The sequence below is a fragment of the Salvelinus sp. IW2-2015 genome, linkage group LG19, assembly GCF_002910315.2.
Source record: "Salvelinus sp. IW2-2015 linkage group LG19, ASM291031v2, whole genome shotgun sequence".
In the NCBI taxonomy this organism is placed as follows: Eukaryota; Metazoa; Chordata; class Actinopteri; order Salmoniformes; family Salmonidae; genus Salvelinus; species Salvelinus sp. IW2-2015.
In genome coordinates this window covers 2,756,110-2,774,448 of record NC_036859.1, presented here as the reverse complement: position 1 = coordinate 2,774,448, position 18,339 = coordinate 2,756,110, and the positions used below count along the sequence as shown (strand labels likewise).

The window sequence follows — 18,339 nt, the reverse complement described above, 5'->3', positions numbered from 1 at the left end:
TGGATACATGGGAGAGGTTGTGTGGAAGAGTACAGCACATGACTGGAATGTGAATGGGAGCTACAAAGCGATGAAGTACAGCAGTGGGAGAATGTGATTTCACTGTGCTCCACTTGAGACTGACACATTGAACGGCCAAATGCCAACACGCACATTCTGTAATTGAATTTACAATGAAGCGTAGCCTAGTCAGTATACACCAGGGATGGGCAACTGGCGGCCCTGTGCACAAAATAATGTAGGCCCCGGATCAAATTACAAAAACAAAAAATATATACAATGCGTTCGGGAAYAATTCAGACCCGATTACRTTCTACACATTTTGTTACGTTACAGCCTCATTCTAAAATGTATWAAATATATTGGCTACTTAAAAGATTCATAAATAAACTCAGCAAAAAAAGAAACGTCCTCTCACTGTCAACTGCGTTAATTTTCAGCAAACTTAACATGTGGAAATATTTGTATGAACATAACAAGATTCAACAACTGAGACATAAACTGAACGAGTTCCACAGACCTGTGACTAACAGTAATGGAATAATGTGTCCCTGAACAAAGGGGGGGGGGGAGTCAAAATCAAAAGTAACAGTCGGTATCTGATGTGGCCATCAGCTGCATTAAGTACTGCAGTGCATCTCCTCCTCATGGACTGCACCAGATTTGCCAGTTCTTGCTGTGAGATCTTCCCGGACATTTCTGGGGGGAATGGCCCTAGCCCTCACCCTCCGATCCAACAGGTCCCAGATGTGGTCAATGGGATTGAGATCTGGGCTCTTCGCTGGCCATGGCAGAACACTGACATTCCTGTCTTGCAGGAAATCACACACAGAACGAGCAGTATGGCTGGTGGCATTGTCATGCTGGAGGGTCATGTCAGGATGAGCCTGTAGGAAGGGTACTACATGAGGGAGGAGGATGTCTTCTCTGTAACGCACAGTGTTGAGATTGCCTGCAATGACAACAAGCTCAGTCCGATGATGCTGTGACACCGCCCCAGACCATGACGGACCACCTCCAAATCGACCAAGCTCCAGAGTACAGCGGTGTAACGCTCATTCCTTGGACGATAAATGCGAATCACCATCACCCCTGGTGAGACAAAACCGCGACTCGTCAGTGAAGAGCACTTTTTGAGAGTCCTGTCTGGTCCAGGATGGTGGGTTTGTCCTAGGCGACGTAGTTGCCGGTGATGTCTGGTGAGGCCTGCCTTACAACAGGCCTTCAAGCCCTCAGTCCATCTCTCAGCCTATTGCGGACAGTCTGAGCACTGATGGAGGGATTGTGCGTTCCTTGTGTAACTCGTGCAGTTGTTGTTGCCATCCTGTACCTGTCCCCCAGGTGTGATGTTCAGCTGTACTGGTCCTGTGCAGGTGTTGTTACACATGGTCTGCAACTGCGAGGATGATCAGCTGTCCGTCCTGTCTCCCTGTAGCGCTGTCTTAGGCATCTCACAGTACGGACATGGCAATTTATTACCCTGGCCACATCTGAAGTGCCTCCTTACAGCATGCCTAAGGCACGATCACGCAGATGAGCAGGGACCCTGGGCATCTATTCTTTTGGTGTTTTTCAGAGTCAGTAGAAAGGCCTCTTTAGTGTCCTAGGTTTTCATAACTGTGACCTTAATTGCCTACCGTCTGTAAGCTGTTAGTGGCTTAATGACCGTTCCACAGGTGCATGTTCATTAATTATTTATGGTTCATTGAACCAAGCATGGGAAACAGTGTTTAAACCCTTTACAATGAAGATCTGTGAAGTTATTTGGATTTTTACGAATTATCTTGAAAGACAGGGTCCTGAAAAGGGGACGTTTCTTTTTTGCTGAGTTTATAAAATATATTTTGATTTGTTAAACACTTTTTGGTTACTACATGATTGCATGTGTGTTATTTCATAGTTTTGATGTCTTCACTATTATTCTACAATGTAGAAAATAGTAAATATAAAGAAAAACCCTTGAATGAGTAGGTGTGTTCAAACCTTTGACTGGTACTGTATATATATATTTTATGGAACTCAGTCAGGGTCTCAATTTACTGTAGAATACACAAGGTGCAATTTCGAACGTTGGTTGTYCATCAMCAGTTTTGCTCTTGTTATGTCAGTCACRCAAACAGCCCATGTCAGTTAACTTRTTTTTTGATTGGTAAGTTAGTCTAAACAGCGATTTCAACTTGTAGTAATCATGGTCGAATTCCCGAACGGGGGTCACCCATTGATTTTATTAGTCACTCTCACTCAGACACCATATTAAAAACTGCAAACATTTCTCTCCACCTTTGGCAAAATGTGTAGAATMSCAGAACATTTGCTGTAAAACTGCAKATTTTTCTCTCKGCCRCATACTAATTTCACTTAGGGCCCCCAAAAGGCTAGTGATAGGCTCTGACTGCATGTTTGGGTCTGCATGTGGGTACGCACTGCAGCCCCTCATGATGAGTTCAGATTACCCATCCATGGTACAAAGTTACCCATCTCTGGTATACAAACACAAAAGAGCTCCTCAATCGCACACACAGCCTCCCACGCTGTATACCTGCGAAGGCTATAGCAATCTCACTCACACTCACAAGCACACACACCTCTGAATGTCTAACCCCCCCGCACTGTCCAGTAATCTGACCCGGACACTGAGCCACGGAACACAGCAGTACTTCCTGTCACAATGGAAGCCCCTCTCATACCATCAAAAAGCTGCAGCATCATACAAGTCATGATTTATGGAGAGAGAGACAGAAGGAGGGAGAGAGAGAGACTAAGAGAGAGAGATCGGAGACAACTGAAAGGGTTCAGGCTTAGGAGCGTTAGAGAATATAGTCAACTGTGGAGGTTTATCAGTATCAGAGGAGCGGAGAGGAGAGAAGTAAGAGTGCACTAGATTCAGCCTTGGGATGTTTGTAACGGTGGTGTGTAGGAGGGGAACGTTGGCCCTACAGTGGCCGAGGAGAGCCTACAACACCATTATCATGTGCTGTGTGGGAGGCACAGTCTACAGTACATCCTCACATTGTGCTGCAGGAGCTAACCCAAAAAACCTAACCCAAATCATAACTTTAACCATTAGGGAAAACCAGCGAAACTGTTCTTAGATCAGTGTCCAGAATCTAGGGGCAAGAGTGGAGCTGTCGAGCAGAGGAGGAGAGTACCTGTGGAGGCGCCGGAGTTCGCTGCCATGCCGATGACCTGGCCGGGCTTGTCGACAATGATGTAAGGGTTGTTGAGTACGGAGGAGCCCTGTTTGGTGTGTACCGGGGTGGAGGTGTGGGTACGGGGGAGGGGCGAGTGGCAGGGTGTGGAGATGGGTGAACCTTTGGGATCAAAACAAAATCACAAACAACATGCTCATTATAAAGATATTCATTTTAAAACATGCATTTTTCTAAAGCTCTGTATCTTAAAAAAAAAGCCCATGATAAAAAATTGATTTAAAGATTTCCTTAATGCGCTTGTGCCTCATATTTGAAATTCAAAACCTATTCAATCTTAACAGAGACGGTGTTTTAATACTGAGATTGGCCTATAGTTTCTTAATTTTGGGGGGAATAACGAAACAAATCAAACAAATGTCTCCACTGACACTGACTATGAAAACAAAAAATCTGAATAACACCATTGAATTATTCATCAACTCACAACCTCTTCCCTCCCCCCACTCCAATACGGCCAGATCCCATTGGGAGATAGTTACCTGACACAATCTTACAGCTCATMGTGATTGGCTGAAAGGATTTCCCGGGGGACTCAGAGGGGCTGGGCAACTGTCCCTGGGGGACGATCTTACAGCTGGCCGTGATTGGCTGGAAGGCCGAGTTGCCATGGGAACCCAGTGTGATCTTCTCTGTGACTTTAGGACGGGACGGGGTGCGTTCCGAAGCTGAGGGGGGCGCGCTGTACACCCCAGACCTCCCAGTCTCTGTTTTGACGGGCAGACCTGGACGGAAGGGGAAGATAATAAAGAGAAAGGAAGGGAGAGAGAGAGAGGAGTGAGGAGGATGATAACCATTAAAATCCACTCTAGGCATAATCTTCATTATAATTATCCTCATCCTGGCACAGAGAGATAGGCAGAGAGAGATGATTTCTCAGTGCAGTGTCATCAATAATTCACTATAGGCCTGCGGAGGAAAGGATTTAAAGAAACAAAAAAGAGAAATCATAGAAAATCATGGCACACTTGGACAGGTCGTGATTCACTGGAAAGGAGAAATTGACATAATTCCAATGGAAACAGTTACAGATACAGTGGGACAAAAAAAGTATTTAGTCAGCCACCAATTGTGCAAGTTCTCCCACTTAAAAAGATGAGAGGCCTGTAATTTTCATCATAGGTACACTTCAACTATGACAGACAAAATGAGAAAAAAAAATCCAGAAAATCACATTGTACGATTTTTTATGAATTTATTTGCAAATTATGGTGGAAAATAAGTATTTGGTCACCTACAAACAGCAAGATTTCTGGCTCTCACAGACCTGTAACTTCTTCTTTAAGAGGCTCCTCTGTCCTCCACTCGTTACCTGTATTAATGGCACCTGTTTGAACTTGTTATCAGTTAAAGACACCTGTCCACAACCTCAAACAGTCACACTCCAAACTCCACTATGGCCAAGCACAAAGAGCTGTCAAAGGACACCAGAAACAAAATTGTAGACCTGCACCAGGCTGGGAAGACTGAATGTGCAATAGGTAAGCAGCTTGTTTGAAGAATCAACTGTGGGAGCAATTTTAGGAAATGGAAGACATCAAGACCACTGATAATTCCTCGTCTGGGGCTCCACGCAAGATTCACCCGTGGGGTCAAAATATCACAAAGACAGTGAGCAAAAATCCAGAACACACGGGGGGACCTAGTGAATGACCTGCAGAGAGCTGGGACCAAAGTAACAAAACCTACCATCAGAAACACACTACCGCTGCAGGGACTCAAATCCTGCAGTGCCAGACGTCTCCACCTGCTTAAGCAGTACATGTCCAGGCCCGTCTGAAGTTTGCTAGAGATGCATTTGGATGAGATCCAGAAGAAGATTGGGTAGAATGTCATAATGGGTCAGATGAAACCAAAAGAACGTTTTGGTAAAAACTCAACCTCGTCGTGTTTGGAGGACAAAGAATGCTTGACGTTGCATCCAAAAACACCAAGTCTGTGAAGCATGGGGGTGCGAAACTCATGTTTGGGCGCTGTTTTTCTGGCAAAGGGACCAGGACGACTGATCCGTGGTAAGGAAGAATGAATGGGGCATGTATCGTTGAAGATTTTGAGTGAAAACCTCCTTCCACAGCAAGGGCCCTTGAAGGATGAATACTGGCTGGGTCTTTCAGCATGACAATCGATTCAAACACACAGCTGACGCCGGGCAACGAAGGAGTGGCTTTCCGTAAGAAGCATTTCAGGTCCTGGAGTGGCCTAGCAGTCTCCAGATCTCAACCAGTGAGAAAATATGAGATTACGAATTTTTTGTGATAGAAAATCTTTGGAGGAGTTGAAAGTCCGTGTTTGCCCAGCCAACAGCCCAAAACATCACTGCTCTAGAGGAGATCTGCATGGAGAATGGGCCAAAATTCCAAGCAACAGTGGTGTGAAACTTGTGAGACTTACAGAAAATGTTTGACCTTGTCATTGCCAACAAAGGGTATATAAAAAGTATTGAGATAAACTTTTGTTATTGACAAATACTTTATTTCCCACCATAATTTGCAAAATAAATTTATAAAAATCCTACAATGTGATTTTTCTGGATTTTTTTTCTCCTCGTTTTGTCTGTCATAGTTGAAGTGTACCTATGATGAAAATTACAGGCCTCTCTCATCTTTTTAAGTGGGAGAATTTGCACAATTGGTGGCTGACTAAATACTTTTTTGTCCCACTGTACATGTTCTGCAGTGCACCGTGTGTTTGGATCTTCTTTGAATCTTCTATGGTGTAGACCAGGGTTTCCCAAACACAGTCCTAGGGTCCCCCCCTGGGTGCACATTTTGGTTTTTGCCCTAGCACTACACAGTTGATTCAAATAACCAACTCATCGTCATGCTCTGATTATTTGAATCAGCTGTGTAGTGCTAGGGCAAAAACKAAAKKYTMCACCCAGGGGGGGATGTATATGGCAGGACCCAGTTTGGGAAACCCTGGTGTAGACTAGACTTAAAAGTCTCATTCACATTCCTAGCTGATAGAACAGGTGAGTGAAAAGGACACTTGAATGTATATAACCTCCCATGCATCTCACCTTTCTCTGCGATGGTGGGGTGGTTGTCRTGTGAGAGGGGGAGTGGAGAGCTGCAGCGGCCAGAGAGAGGGCCTGGGGTTTGGGGCAGGAAGGATGGGGACGAGGGGCTGGCTGCACGCTGGTGGTGGTGGGCATGGGAGGAGGAAGAGAGCACATAGTCTTCCCCCAGGGAGTTCCTGTGGAGCTCGACATCCACCACCTGAGAGGAAAGTAAGTTCAAGGGTCAAAGTTCACAGTGGTAAAAAACAAAAACCGGCGTATTCAACACAACGAGTCAAGTCRGAGATCAGTGCTGGGGCTATGGTCCCATGAAATGTAAGACAGGTGTCTTGCTAGTAGACTTGATAGAGAAGTTTGAACACAGTAAATGAATAACAGACTTACTGTTTCTGCCCCCAGTGTCTGCAGGCCTGTGTAAGTTCTGTCGAGCTATAGGGAGAGACAGTAGGATTTATTATGCACTTTTATATAGAGAAAAAAAAAAAACATTCAAAACTGTGTAAAAAAGAAGAAGGAAACCATATCAGTGAATCTCACTTAAGAAATCAAAAAGCCTGTGAGAAACCTTTAGAACATTCTCAAGTAGCTAGACTTATACAACTTTAAAGAACCACTACTGCCACTTAATTGGCAACCAAGAGTCCTCTTTTGAGGAAGACGGAGAGAGACAGAGAGACAGAAGTGCTCCTCTGTGGACGAAACATGCGTTTCCAGTGCAAATAAAGATGTAATGTAATCTACAATCGGACCTTGAGGTGGTGTATGATGTCTATGCGTTTGTTGCGGGGGTCTTTGAAGTGGATCTGGATGCGGACAGGGAACTCCCCCCAGCCACGACGTGTCAYGTGGAACGGAGGCTCACTAACAACACACACATTTAGAGTCATGAACAACACACACACTTAGATCAGGGACAAACACATTTTGAATACTTTATGACACACACACACAGACACACCATGGTTTGAGAATAAACATCATCCATAAAAACAACATCATAACTACCCGTTTAAGTATTAAATACAGCCAGACAGAGAAGGTATCCCATCACCCCCTATACTCTTGACTCATTGCTCTTTGTAGACATTCTACCCCAAATTCAATGAGCGGGAAGCTTTCTCTCTCATCTCCTCTCTCTTTGAAGCCTGCGGTTCTCATCCTTGTGGCCCAGAGCCTGAGCTGACAGTGTGTCTGTCCGCTTGCGCTTTATTCRCACACTTGAAGACCTTAGATGTGTTAGAATCAGCAAACAGCTTGAGCTACATCTCTGTGGGGTTCAGTACGTTTGAATCCTCTGCTCAGTCAGTCAGTCGGGATGCATCTATCGGGGGTTACTGAAACCATTGTGTCTCGTCAGCTTAAAACAGCCAGAGGGCTGAGGATTTMTTTTGATTCAGYATGGGGATGTAAAGCAGGATCAACCTGCATGCCGTGTCAGCGCTCGAAGCAATCCGGGGCCTGAAGTATTCTGAGGTATTAGATATTCGTTTTCTGAGTGATTACACTGTCTGTAGGTAAAGGGTGTGTCAGCACGGTTAGTCACGACTCATGTGTACTGTTGACTCCATTTCTGACTCATACTGCTCACACAAATCACAGGAACTAAAGTATATGTTTCAGACGCGTCAGGGGGCTCKGTGCAGAAGTTGCCCTTAGGCACAGGTCTAGGATCAGCTTTCCCACCACAAATCCCAAAGGGCAAGCTGGTCTTAGAGCAGTGTCWAGGGGCAACTTGACCTAATGCCTGTGGGCTGGCTGGAAGGTTTATCTGCATTGTCTCATGTCACATGGGGCACTATTACTCCAAGGCATTTCAGTTTGATTACTACGATGGGAGTGTTAAGACATTCCCAGCAGAACAGTTCGGAAGAGTTTGTGCATATACAGTATTATGAAGACATTTTGTGCCGTTTTTGTTTGTTTTGGACTTCGGCAAGGGTTTTTCGACTGTTCGGGCACAAATAAATGTCTTGAGGCAAGACAAAGTCGGAAGCCAAAGTCGACGCCCCTTTGTCGGTGATTGGTCAACAGTAGGGATTCTTCAATAAAGTCTTTGTTGTCATTAAACGAGAGACGAGTCGTTTTCATGCACATTTTTTCACTTGAGAAATACTGCACCAAACATCTTAGTTAGATGTCAAATCATGGGACTAAGATCTCTTCTGCAAAAACGTCAAAATGAAAAGCAGATTTCTTGAGTAAACGTAGATTCATTCTGACTATTTAGCTACGGCGTCTCAAAATGGACAAACAGCACTAGTGGCTTTTTCAGTTTTCAAGCTAAAGTTTTTTAGGGGAGTAATGCGAGCACACTCGTTCGGTTCGCCTAGCCGAGCTGAAGCTTGCTGACGCCTTTATCAAGGTGTACACTCGGTTCTTCTCGGGTCCAAAAAGCTGGACCAGGACCCGAACGGACAACCAGACCTAGACCCCAGAAATATGATTATCCTTTAWTTTCTGGTTAACGAATAGGTCTTTATATGTTGGCTAGGCCTTCTATAACTACTATTTGAGAAGGTCCAGAGACAAACATTTCCTAGGTGGCAAAGGTCCGGATGGATATCGTCTTTTATCGGCACTGTCGTACAGCGTAGTAACAAACATATTCGTCTACAACATAGCAAACACGTTTTTATATGAAATGCCATCTGTAAATACGAATAGAATGGTTCAATTATGAGCCTAGTTGGTTTAGCCAACAACCTTCCCGCTAGCCATGATTGGCTGAGATAATGGTCTGCAATATAACACGCTTCTGTCTATTTGAGCTGGTCAGTATGTCTAGGTAATCCTGTCTAACGTGGCTATTGTTTTTAAATGTATCGTGTATTAAAACTTCATAAGTGTTGCTCTCCACTTTCTGGAGGACTGAGTTTTGAAATCAGTGGAATTCGAGTATGATAGCTAAGGAGATGGAGAAAACACCAGTCTCCAGATTACATCTTCAAACGGACACCCATGGCATCCGTCAGGAGACGCGTCCAACCCTGAATGACGTATACGATTAAGATAGTCTAGCTAGCTACAGTAAACGTTGGCAAAAAAATGTAATTCAATTGTTTCCAGCAGCACAGTTACAGTCACCAACGCTCTGGATAACATGAAAACAGCCTAACCAGCTCTGCTAGGGGGAGTAAAATGGTCAGAGTGGGGTGTTCTCTCATTATGTTTCTGGAAGTAGCTAGCCAATGTTAACCAGTTAGCTCGGGTGCTTGACTGCCGTTGTGAGMTCAGAACATTCGGATCAACCCTACACATCGGCCAGAGCATCCGGTGTGCGCTCTGAACGCGAAACGCTCTGAATTTATGACGGACAATCTGACAGCACAGTTGCGGTCACCAACGCGCTGGATAACATAACAGCATAACCACCTCTGCTAGGGCGAGTAATGTTCAGTGAGTTCAGTGAGTTTGATGTCTGGAAGTAGCTAGCAAGTTAGCTTGGGTGCTTGACTGCTGTTAGTACATTCGGATCAACCTTTAAAGAGATGGGTGGGGCTAAAGCTTAAGAGGGTGTGAACGATGTTGAATGGGTGTAGACAAAGAAGGGCTCTCTAATAGTAGTACCAAAACATTCAAAGGCCCTTTTCACAAAAGTGAGTTTACAAGTTGATCAACTRTCAAAGCAAAATAACTTTCCCATTGTTCCTCAACTGCAGTGTATGATAAACCATTTTGTAGCTCTGAGTCTCTACTTTTGTCCAATGTAAAAAATAAAAAAAACACTTTCAAATTTTGCTACATAAGACCAATTTGAGCCAGTCGGTCACATATTTTCTGGAGAACAAAGGAGAGTTTAACAACAACAAAAATATCTGAATGCACAGAACGTCACTATGGGCCATGCAATATTCATGTAAAAGTCACTCTGGGCCTTGCCCTGCATTAATGAGAGAAATTACACTTTCGGTCTCCTGCCAATGCTTTGAATCTTGGCCAATGCTTTGAATCCCGGTGCGATATTTTATTTTAATAAAGTTAATTCACAGCTGTATGTGGTGCCAAACATGGTCAGGATGTATAGTGCCAGTTTCTTGAGAACAGGGACATCAGCTGCAGGCATCATCGTTCCCCAGAAAGTGACAGGGTCACAACCACCAGCCTGCTCCTTCAAAGACACATTTTCTTGCAGCTCAATCAACTCCATTTGCAGTGACGCAACATCTACCCATCAGAAAGACCGGTTTTGCTTCTTCTGACAACTTCATCACATTTGTGACCAAGAAGGGCTTCTGGGTGAGCAGAAGCAGTTCTCTTCCAACAATGAAGTCATCAAAACGAGCCTTGAAGTTATCCATCAGCATCTGGATGAAATCAACATGTTTGGGAACATCTTTGTCTCCCAGCGTTTGCACCAAAAGATTGGGGAAGTGGACAAGTTCTCCCTTAAAAAGGCTCAAATTTCCTCTGGAAAGCCCGGACCGCTGTTATCATATCACACACGGTGTTGTCTCGTCCCTGCAGCTTAACATTCAGTTGATTAWGGTGTGGTGTAATGTCTGTCAAAAAWWKTTCTCATCTTCCAAAAACTCAGAAACTGAGTTTTGGAACGCCTTTGTCAATCTTTTGCTCTGATAAGAAAGCTTTGATTTCCACCTGAATGGCACAAAYGAGTTCCAAAACCCTGCCTTTGCTGAGCCATCTGACATTGTTGTGCAGAAGTAAGTAATTGAAACTGGCATTGGCCTCGGAGACCACAGACTTCAGATCTATCCCCCTTTTGGTCAGCATCCCTTTGATGGCCTCATGGATATCTTCTCCCTGTGTGTGTGCTTCTAGATTTGTTAACTCCAACAGCTCCTCACAGAATTCCCACCAGAAGCTGGGCATTATCAGTGTTATCTGTTGTTTCATGCAGAGCTAATGAAATGCATGGTGCATTCTGAATGGCCTCATCAAGTTAAATCTTCAGCTAATATTTCAGTTCTCCTCCATTGCTGTGGAATCTGACAGTGGGGATCTGTTTGATCTTTTCCCTGAGCTTTTTGTTTACCTTCGAGCAAGATCTCAGCAACTTCACACATGCATTATATTACCATCTGAAAAGGTTTTTTGGTGTTTTCCCAAAACCCAAGCTATCCTCACTGAACATTCCATTGCACACTGTTGGGCTGTCATGGAATTGACAAGGACTTTGGTGGACCTCTCATATTGGGATTTGAGTTGGTTTATCTTGTTTGTTCTCACCTCCGTGTTCAGGGGATACGTCTGACTGAATTTACTATGCCTGGTGTCATAATGGCGCTTAACATTGGCACTTTTCACGAGAGCTACGGACTCACTGCATATCAMYCACATTGGTTTTGTGCTAGTTGCYGGGAGAATGAATAAATACTGTTCCGTCCACTCGCCTTTGAATATACGGTTTTCAGAATAAACTTGTAAAAAAATGTAACAAGCCATATTAACAAAGTTACTGGTAACTAAGCTCCTTCTATCTGTGATATTTACAGTTGAACTGCAGTCAAATCTTTCTGTTTCTTTCTGCCTGCTTGTACCAAGGTTCCGCTGAGGATATTTGGATTAATGCGATTGGGTAAGACGCGGCCTCTTGTATTTGCATATAACCACGCGATTGGATTAGACAGGGCACTAGTACAGGTGGCAGTTGCTTCGAGAGAGACAGAGAAAGAGAGGTTAATGAGGTAAAGAGGCCGCTGCGCCCGGTTGATAAAAAAAAAAACGMTCTAAAAATGACTTTTATATAATAAAATGTCCGGATTGACCCTTCTCTGGGTCCGGACCCGGACCGTAAGTTGAGTTTGGCTGCAGAGCCGTGGTTGGCTCCATTCGGGTCTCTCAGCTGTAGTTACATAGACCTGAGATCCGATGACAAACTAACAAGACCGGAGTGAAAAGTTAGAATTTTGGGTCCCAGGTCGGGTGTTGGTTTTTCGGGTTTTGGTGGACTCATGAATACCTCTAATGTTTACTACTCAACCAGTCAAACAGATTTTTCTGCAACTGAAATCCTTGGGCATACCACCGTAGCCTTTTTTCGCAGGTTGCCTGAGTCCAAACTGTAAAATAATAATAATAAATAACCCCAAAAAATGGGATGGAAAAACCCTTCCAGTGTCAACTTATACATCTAAAACAAGATAAAGTATGTAGAAAAGACAATGGACCTATATATTTCTTTTATGGAATCTTTGAGAAATAAAAATCACCAAAATAAAAGCWAGACAGTGAGGGAGAATTGAAAATATCAAAAACACTGAATATAGAAGTATATACAGGGCATTCGGAAAGTATTCAGACCTCTTGACTTTTTCAACWTTTTGCTAAGCTACAGCCTTATTCTAAAATGGATTAAATAAAAATAAATCTCGTCAATCTACACACAATACCCCAAAATGACAAAAAGAAAACAGGTTTATAGATTTTTTTGCAAATGTATGAAAATAATAACGGAAATACCTTATTTATGTAAGTKTTCAGACCCTTTGCTATGAGACTCAAAATTGAGCTCAGGTGCATCCTGTTTCCATTGATCATCCTTGAGATGTTTGCACAACTTGATTGGAGTCCACCTGTGGTAAAATCAATTGATTGGACATGATTTGGAAAGGTGCACACACCTGTCTATATAAGGTCCAACAGTTGAACGTGCAAGTCAGAGCAAAAACCAAGCCATGAGGTTGAAAGAATTGTCCGTAGAGCATCCGAGACAGGATTGTGTCGAGGTCCCCAAGAACACAGTGGCCTCATTCATTCTTAAATGGAAGAAGTTTGGAACCACCAAGGCTCTTCCTCGAGCTGGCTGCACGGCCAAACTGAGCAATCGGTGGAGAAGAGTCTTGGTCAGGGAGGTGACTCTGACAAAGCTCCAGAGATCCTCTGTGGAGAATGGAGAACCTTCCAGAAAGACAACCATCTCTGCAGCACTCCACCAATCAGGCCTTTATACTAGAGTGGCCAGAAAGAAGCCACTCCTCAGTAAAAGGCACGACAGCCCGTTTGGAGATTGCCAATAGCCACCTAAAGCATTCTCAGACCATGAGAAATAAGAATCTCTGGTCTGATGAAACTCTTTGGCCTGAATGCCAAGCGTCACATCTGGAGGAAACCTGGCACCATCCCTACGGTGAAGCATGGTGGAGGCAGCATCATGCTGTGGGGATGTTTTTCAGCGGAAGGGACTGGAAATCTAGTCAGGATCGAGGGAAAGATGAAATGAGCAAAGTACAGAGAGATCCATGATGAAAACCTGCTCCAGAGCGCTCAGGACCTCAGACTGGGGCAAAGGTTCACCATCAAACAGGACAACAACCCTAAGCACACAGCCAAAATAACGCAGGAGTGGCTTCGGGACAAGTCTCTGAATGTCCTTGAGTGGCCCAGCCAGAGCCCAGACTTGAATCCAATCGAACATCTCTGGAGAGACCTGAAAATAGCTGTGCAGCAACACTCCCATCCAACCTGACAGAGCTTTAGAGGATCTGCAGAGAAGAATGGGAGAAACTCCCCAAATAGAGGTGTGCCAAGCTTGTAGTGTCATACCCAAGAAGACTCAAGGCTGTAATCGCTGCCAAAGGTGCTTCAACAAAGTACTGAGTAAAGGGTTTGAATACTTATGTAAAAGCAAAAAATAAAAATGTAATCAATTTTAAAATAAGGCTGTAAGGTTACAAAATGTGGAAAAAGTCAAGGAGTCAGTACACTTACCGAAAGCACTATATTTTGTTATTATGTTTGAACAAAAGAACACAGGATTATCCATAGCAAAATGCATAGAATTGGCTCCATGGCAGAATATGTAGAACTGCATGAAACGTCCATTAAAACTGCAACGTTTTCTCTCACCTGCATGGCAAAATAGGTAGAATTGCAAGAAATCTGCTTTAAACTGCAAAGATTTCTCACAGCTCCATGGAGAAATTTGAGAAAATGTTCTCTAAAATTCAGCCTCGCTGACCACGACCCCTGCCAAGCCCACCACCTTAGCCCCTTTTTAATACAGAAAAAACCCTGGTCTAACAGTAGATAGGCCTACATCTGCACTAGCTATGCCTACATCGTTGTCTAGCCAAACAGAAGATGTTCAGAAAACTTTTGTTGACCTATAAAATTAAATGAAAACGGTGTAAATACGGGCAAAACTACATCGTAGCTCAGGGTTGGGCAAATGGCTCCCCGAATTAATAATTAATAAAAAAGGAACTAATTCGGGGTCTCAACTTACTGTTGAAAGTTATAATATTAGAATGCACAAGGTGTCAGCTAACCTTTCTTTAGATTGCTAAATTAGTCTAGCCAGCTATCTAAACTAGTAATCATGGTCAAATTACCAACCGGGATTGCAGGGCACATTTTGTTAGTCATTCTCATTTAGATATCATATTAACATGGCARATATTAGGGCAACARGTGTAGAATTGCAGGAAATGTGTTATAAAATTACTAAATCTTCTCTCCGCACCATGGAAAAATGTGTAGAATTGCAGCAAATTTGCTTTAAAACGGCTAAATATTTTCTACACCCCATGGCAAAATGTGCATAAGTGCAGGAAATTAACGCACTCCGCTGACAAGGGGGGGGCTAAAATAGAGGGGCCCCCAAAATGTTTTTGCTTTGGGGCCGGCTCTGACTGCATATGTGGGTATGGATGTGGGTACACAGACCCACATGCCACTGCTGCCCCTCATGATGAGTTCAGATCTTTTTGTTTCCCCCACCCCCATCAAAGTTACCCATCCCTGTCGTAGCGCGTCAGATCAAAACATGTTGCACAGAGTCTCAATCTGTCTGCTGTTGCCTGAGGCCTGCATTTAAAAACAACACCCCAGTGATCTCTTCAATAACAAGACGAGCACTACCTCCAAAGTACAGACACGTGCGCACACACACAAACATACCTGACTTCCACCAGGTCATTGGGCTTGTAGCTGGGGTGCAGGAAAAACCAGACTTTCTTGACAAAGTGGTCGATGCTGGGCTCTCTTCTGGAGCCTCTGACGTACACCATCCACTTATGGGTCGACTGGTCATTCTCCTCCCGCTTATCAGGAGGGATATACCTGGGAGACAGGAGGGAGATCATATATTTCAGCCATTTAGCAGCCGTTTTTAGGTAGGAATATGTGGCCCCAGGACCCTGGCATTACTAGTGCCACACTTTTACCAACTGAGCCACATACTGTAGGACCACCAAAGATATTGAGAGAAAGCAAGGAAGGGGGAAGGGAGAAGGGAAAGAAGAAGGAAAGATAAGCTGGGGGACGGGGAGAAAGAGCGAGAGAAAGAGAGAAAAATAGAGAATAAAAAACAATGAGAAAACACAAAGAGGGAAAGAAACAGCGAGAGACAGGTATGCAGGAAGGGCTGTCTAGCAGAGCTGTCGGTCACTGTGCACTAGTGCCCCGGTTCTGTTTGTTTACCTCGGATTGACAGATGGAGGGGAGGAGAGAGTGAGAAAGAGAGAGGGAGGGAGCTGCCTCGCAGGGGGAAAGGAGGAGATAGAAAGAAGCTGGAGCTCAGACAGAGTTCTCTCTACTCCCTGGGCGGCATGTAGCCTCGCGGTTAGAGCGTTGGGCCAGTAACCGAAAGTCAATGGTTCGATTACCCGAGKCGACAAGGTGAAAAATCAACAACCATCACTCCTGTGTTCCAATGACACGCTGTGTTAGCTAATGCAAGTTTATAATTTTAAAAGGTTAATTGATCATTAGAAAACCCTTTTGCAATTATGTTAGCACAGCTGAAAACTGTTGTTCGGATTAAAGAAGCAATAAAACTGGCCTTCTCAGACTGGCCAATAAAAAGAAAAGATTAACATGGGCAAAAGAACACAGACACTGGACAGAGGAACTCTGCCTAGAAGGCCAGCATCCTGGAGTCGCCTCTTTGCTGTTGACGTTGAGACTGGTGTTTTGCGGGTACTATTTAATGAAGCTGCCAGTTGAAGACTTGTGAGGAGTCTGTTTCTCGCATGGAATAGCCTTCATTTCTCAGAACAAGAATAGACTGACGAGTCTCAGAAGAAAGGTCTTTGTTTCTGGCCATTTTGAGCCTGTACTCGAACTCACAAATGCTGATGCTCCAGATACTCAACTAGTCTAAAGAAGGCCAGTTGTATTGCTTCTTTAAATCAGAACAACAGTTTTCAGCTGTGCTAACATAATTGAAAAAGGATTTTCTAATTAGCCTTTTAAAAATGATAAACTTGGATTAGCTAGTGCAATTGGAAAACAGGAGTGATGGTTYCTGATAATGGGCCTCTGTACGCCTATGTAGATATTCCATTTWAAAAATCTGCCGTTTCCAGCTACAATAGTCATTTACAACATTAACAATGTCTACACTGTATTTCTGATCAATTTGATGTTATTTTAATTGACAAAAAATMTGCTTTTCTTTCAAAAACAAGGACATTTCTAAGTGACCCCAAACTTTTAAACAGTAGTGTATATAGCTAACATTTGAAATACATTTCATAGAGTAAAGTAAGGTGCTAGTACATGATGAAGCTTTTACAGATAGGGAGTCTAGCTACTTTGTTAAGTCAAGGGACATAATTAATAATCACAGTTTCATGACACCGTTATGACCATTGTCATATCCTACTTGTTGTCTTCTAGTAGAGTGTCTCCCTGTAACCCCTAAACTTGTGATCCAGGGAGAAAACATSTCATTGATCAAGAGTCCTGTATCAAGACTGGGCTTGCATGACAGGCACCCAGTTACCCAACTGCTCACTGTGATGGGAGGGAACAAAAACAAGGTGTGCTGACTGCCTACTGAGATACTCAACTGCAGGGATGCAAACTGGTGAGGGCCCAAAAAGGTGACACTATTTTCCTGCATGGGACACACGCAAAAAATCTGTAAACTGCACGAAAATGTGCCTATTTTCAGAGTGGGGTTGTGACAATACCAACATTTTACAACAATGTGATACCAGGCCAAGRGAGTAGTATCGTGATACCACACGATACTGCCCCTCACACTTTTTACTACAATTTACTGCATTTTACTGTATAAAATGCTTATATCCAAAGGCCTACCTGTGATTGGGCAGGAGGAATATAAACGCATAATGATCTGCATTTTCATTGTGGCAGTAAGGAGAAAACACACTAGGCCTATATGAAACCATCGTTAGCCTACTCTTCAGACAACTCACACACACACACGCACACACACACACACACACACACACACACACACACACACACACACACACATCCTCTTCCTCTCTCTCTCACACACACACCGCTCTCTCATTCCCTCTCACACACACACACACAATGCTCCCAAAAGTGAAGCACCAAACAGAATTTAAGGACCAGAAAAATATTTTTTAAATGTAGCTTATAATTACATTGACAAGGCATATGCATCCTACCTTTGAAGCATCTCCTTGAGTTGGCTATTTATCCATTTTCAGTTTTTCCTGTGCCATCCAAATTTGTGCATAGCCAATTGGTACCATGTTGTTAGCTAGCTAGCCAGGTAACATGACTAAACAAGGCTGTGTGCTATCAAACCAAAAACGTGCGAGACCCGCAAGTAGTTTAAAACGGCCAGCGACAGGGTTTATAAAATTATATAAAATGTGCGCCAATTCGCGGTAGAAAGGAGAGAAGGTAGCTCCGGTGGTTTGGGTTAGAAACTTGCYGTTTTCAGTGATGTAAAGGTGCAATCATGGCTGTCACTGTGCTCCGTTTTTCCTCTATGGCAGTCCGACTGGCCTGCTTGTTCTTACAGGCTAAATTAAAAGATACGTATTCACCTACCTCCGCTGCGAGACGCTCCAATAATAAAGCAAACGTAACAACAGAAAACGCTGTCTGTACACAGCAGCGTGCCATCGCGGCTAAATAACATTTAAAAACTGATGGAGATGCGCAGAAAGATCGGACGGKGAGAAGCAGCTGAGTAGGCTAATGMCTGGTTAGGGGATGCGGGATGGCTGCTCACAGCTACCACACGTGATATTGGATGAAGCGCTCATTCTGATATGAAATATCTGACATCGCGCTCTACACTGGTATTTGTAGAACGRGTAGGGAWGCATTCTGTGCTCAGTCATGAATGTGGATATCAGAAAGATACACCATTATATTTAGTGATCACACGGGAGAAAATCTCTTCACGTCTCTCTCCGA

The 18,339-nt window shown here is 43.7% G+C and overlaps 1 protein-coding gene across 1 annotated transcript in view; it reads right to left on the bottom strand.

The window, feature by feature from the left end:
• Positions 1-18,339, bottom strand: part of LOC111979536 (YEATS domain-containing protein 2) — a 74,217-nt gene that overhangs the window by 48,597 nt on the left and 7,281 nt on the right. Inside the window, 6 exon segments of the mRNA XM_070448758.1 lie at positions 3,150-3,311; positions 3,692-3,934; positions 6,229-6,427; positions 6,613-6,657; positions 6,978-7,089; positions 15,088-15,249. Of these exon segments, the coding sequence (XP_070304859.1) occupies positions 3,150-3,311; positions 3,692-3,934; positions 6,229-6,427; positions 6,613-6,657; positions 6,978-7,089; positions 15,088-15,249 (923 nt within the window).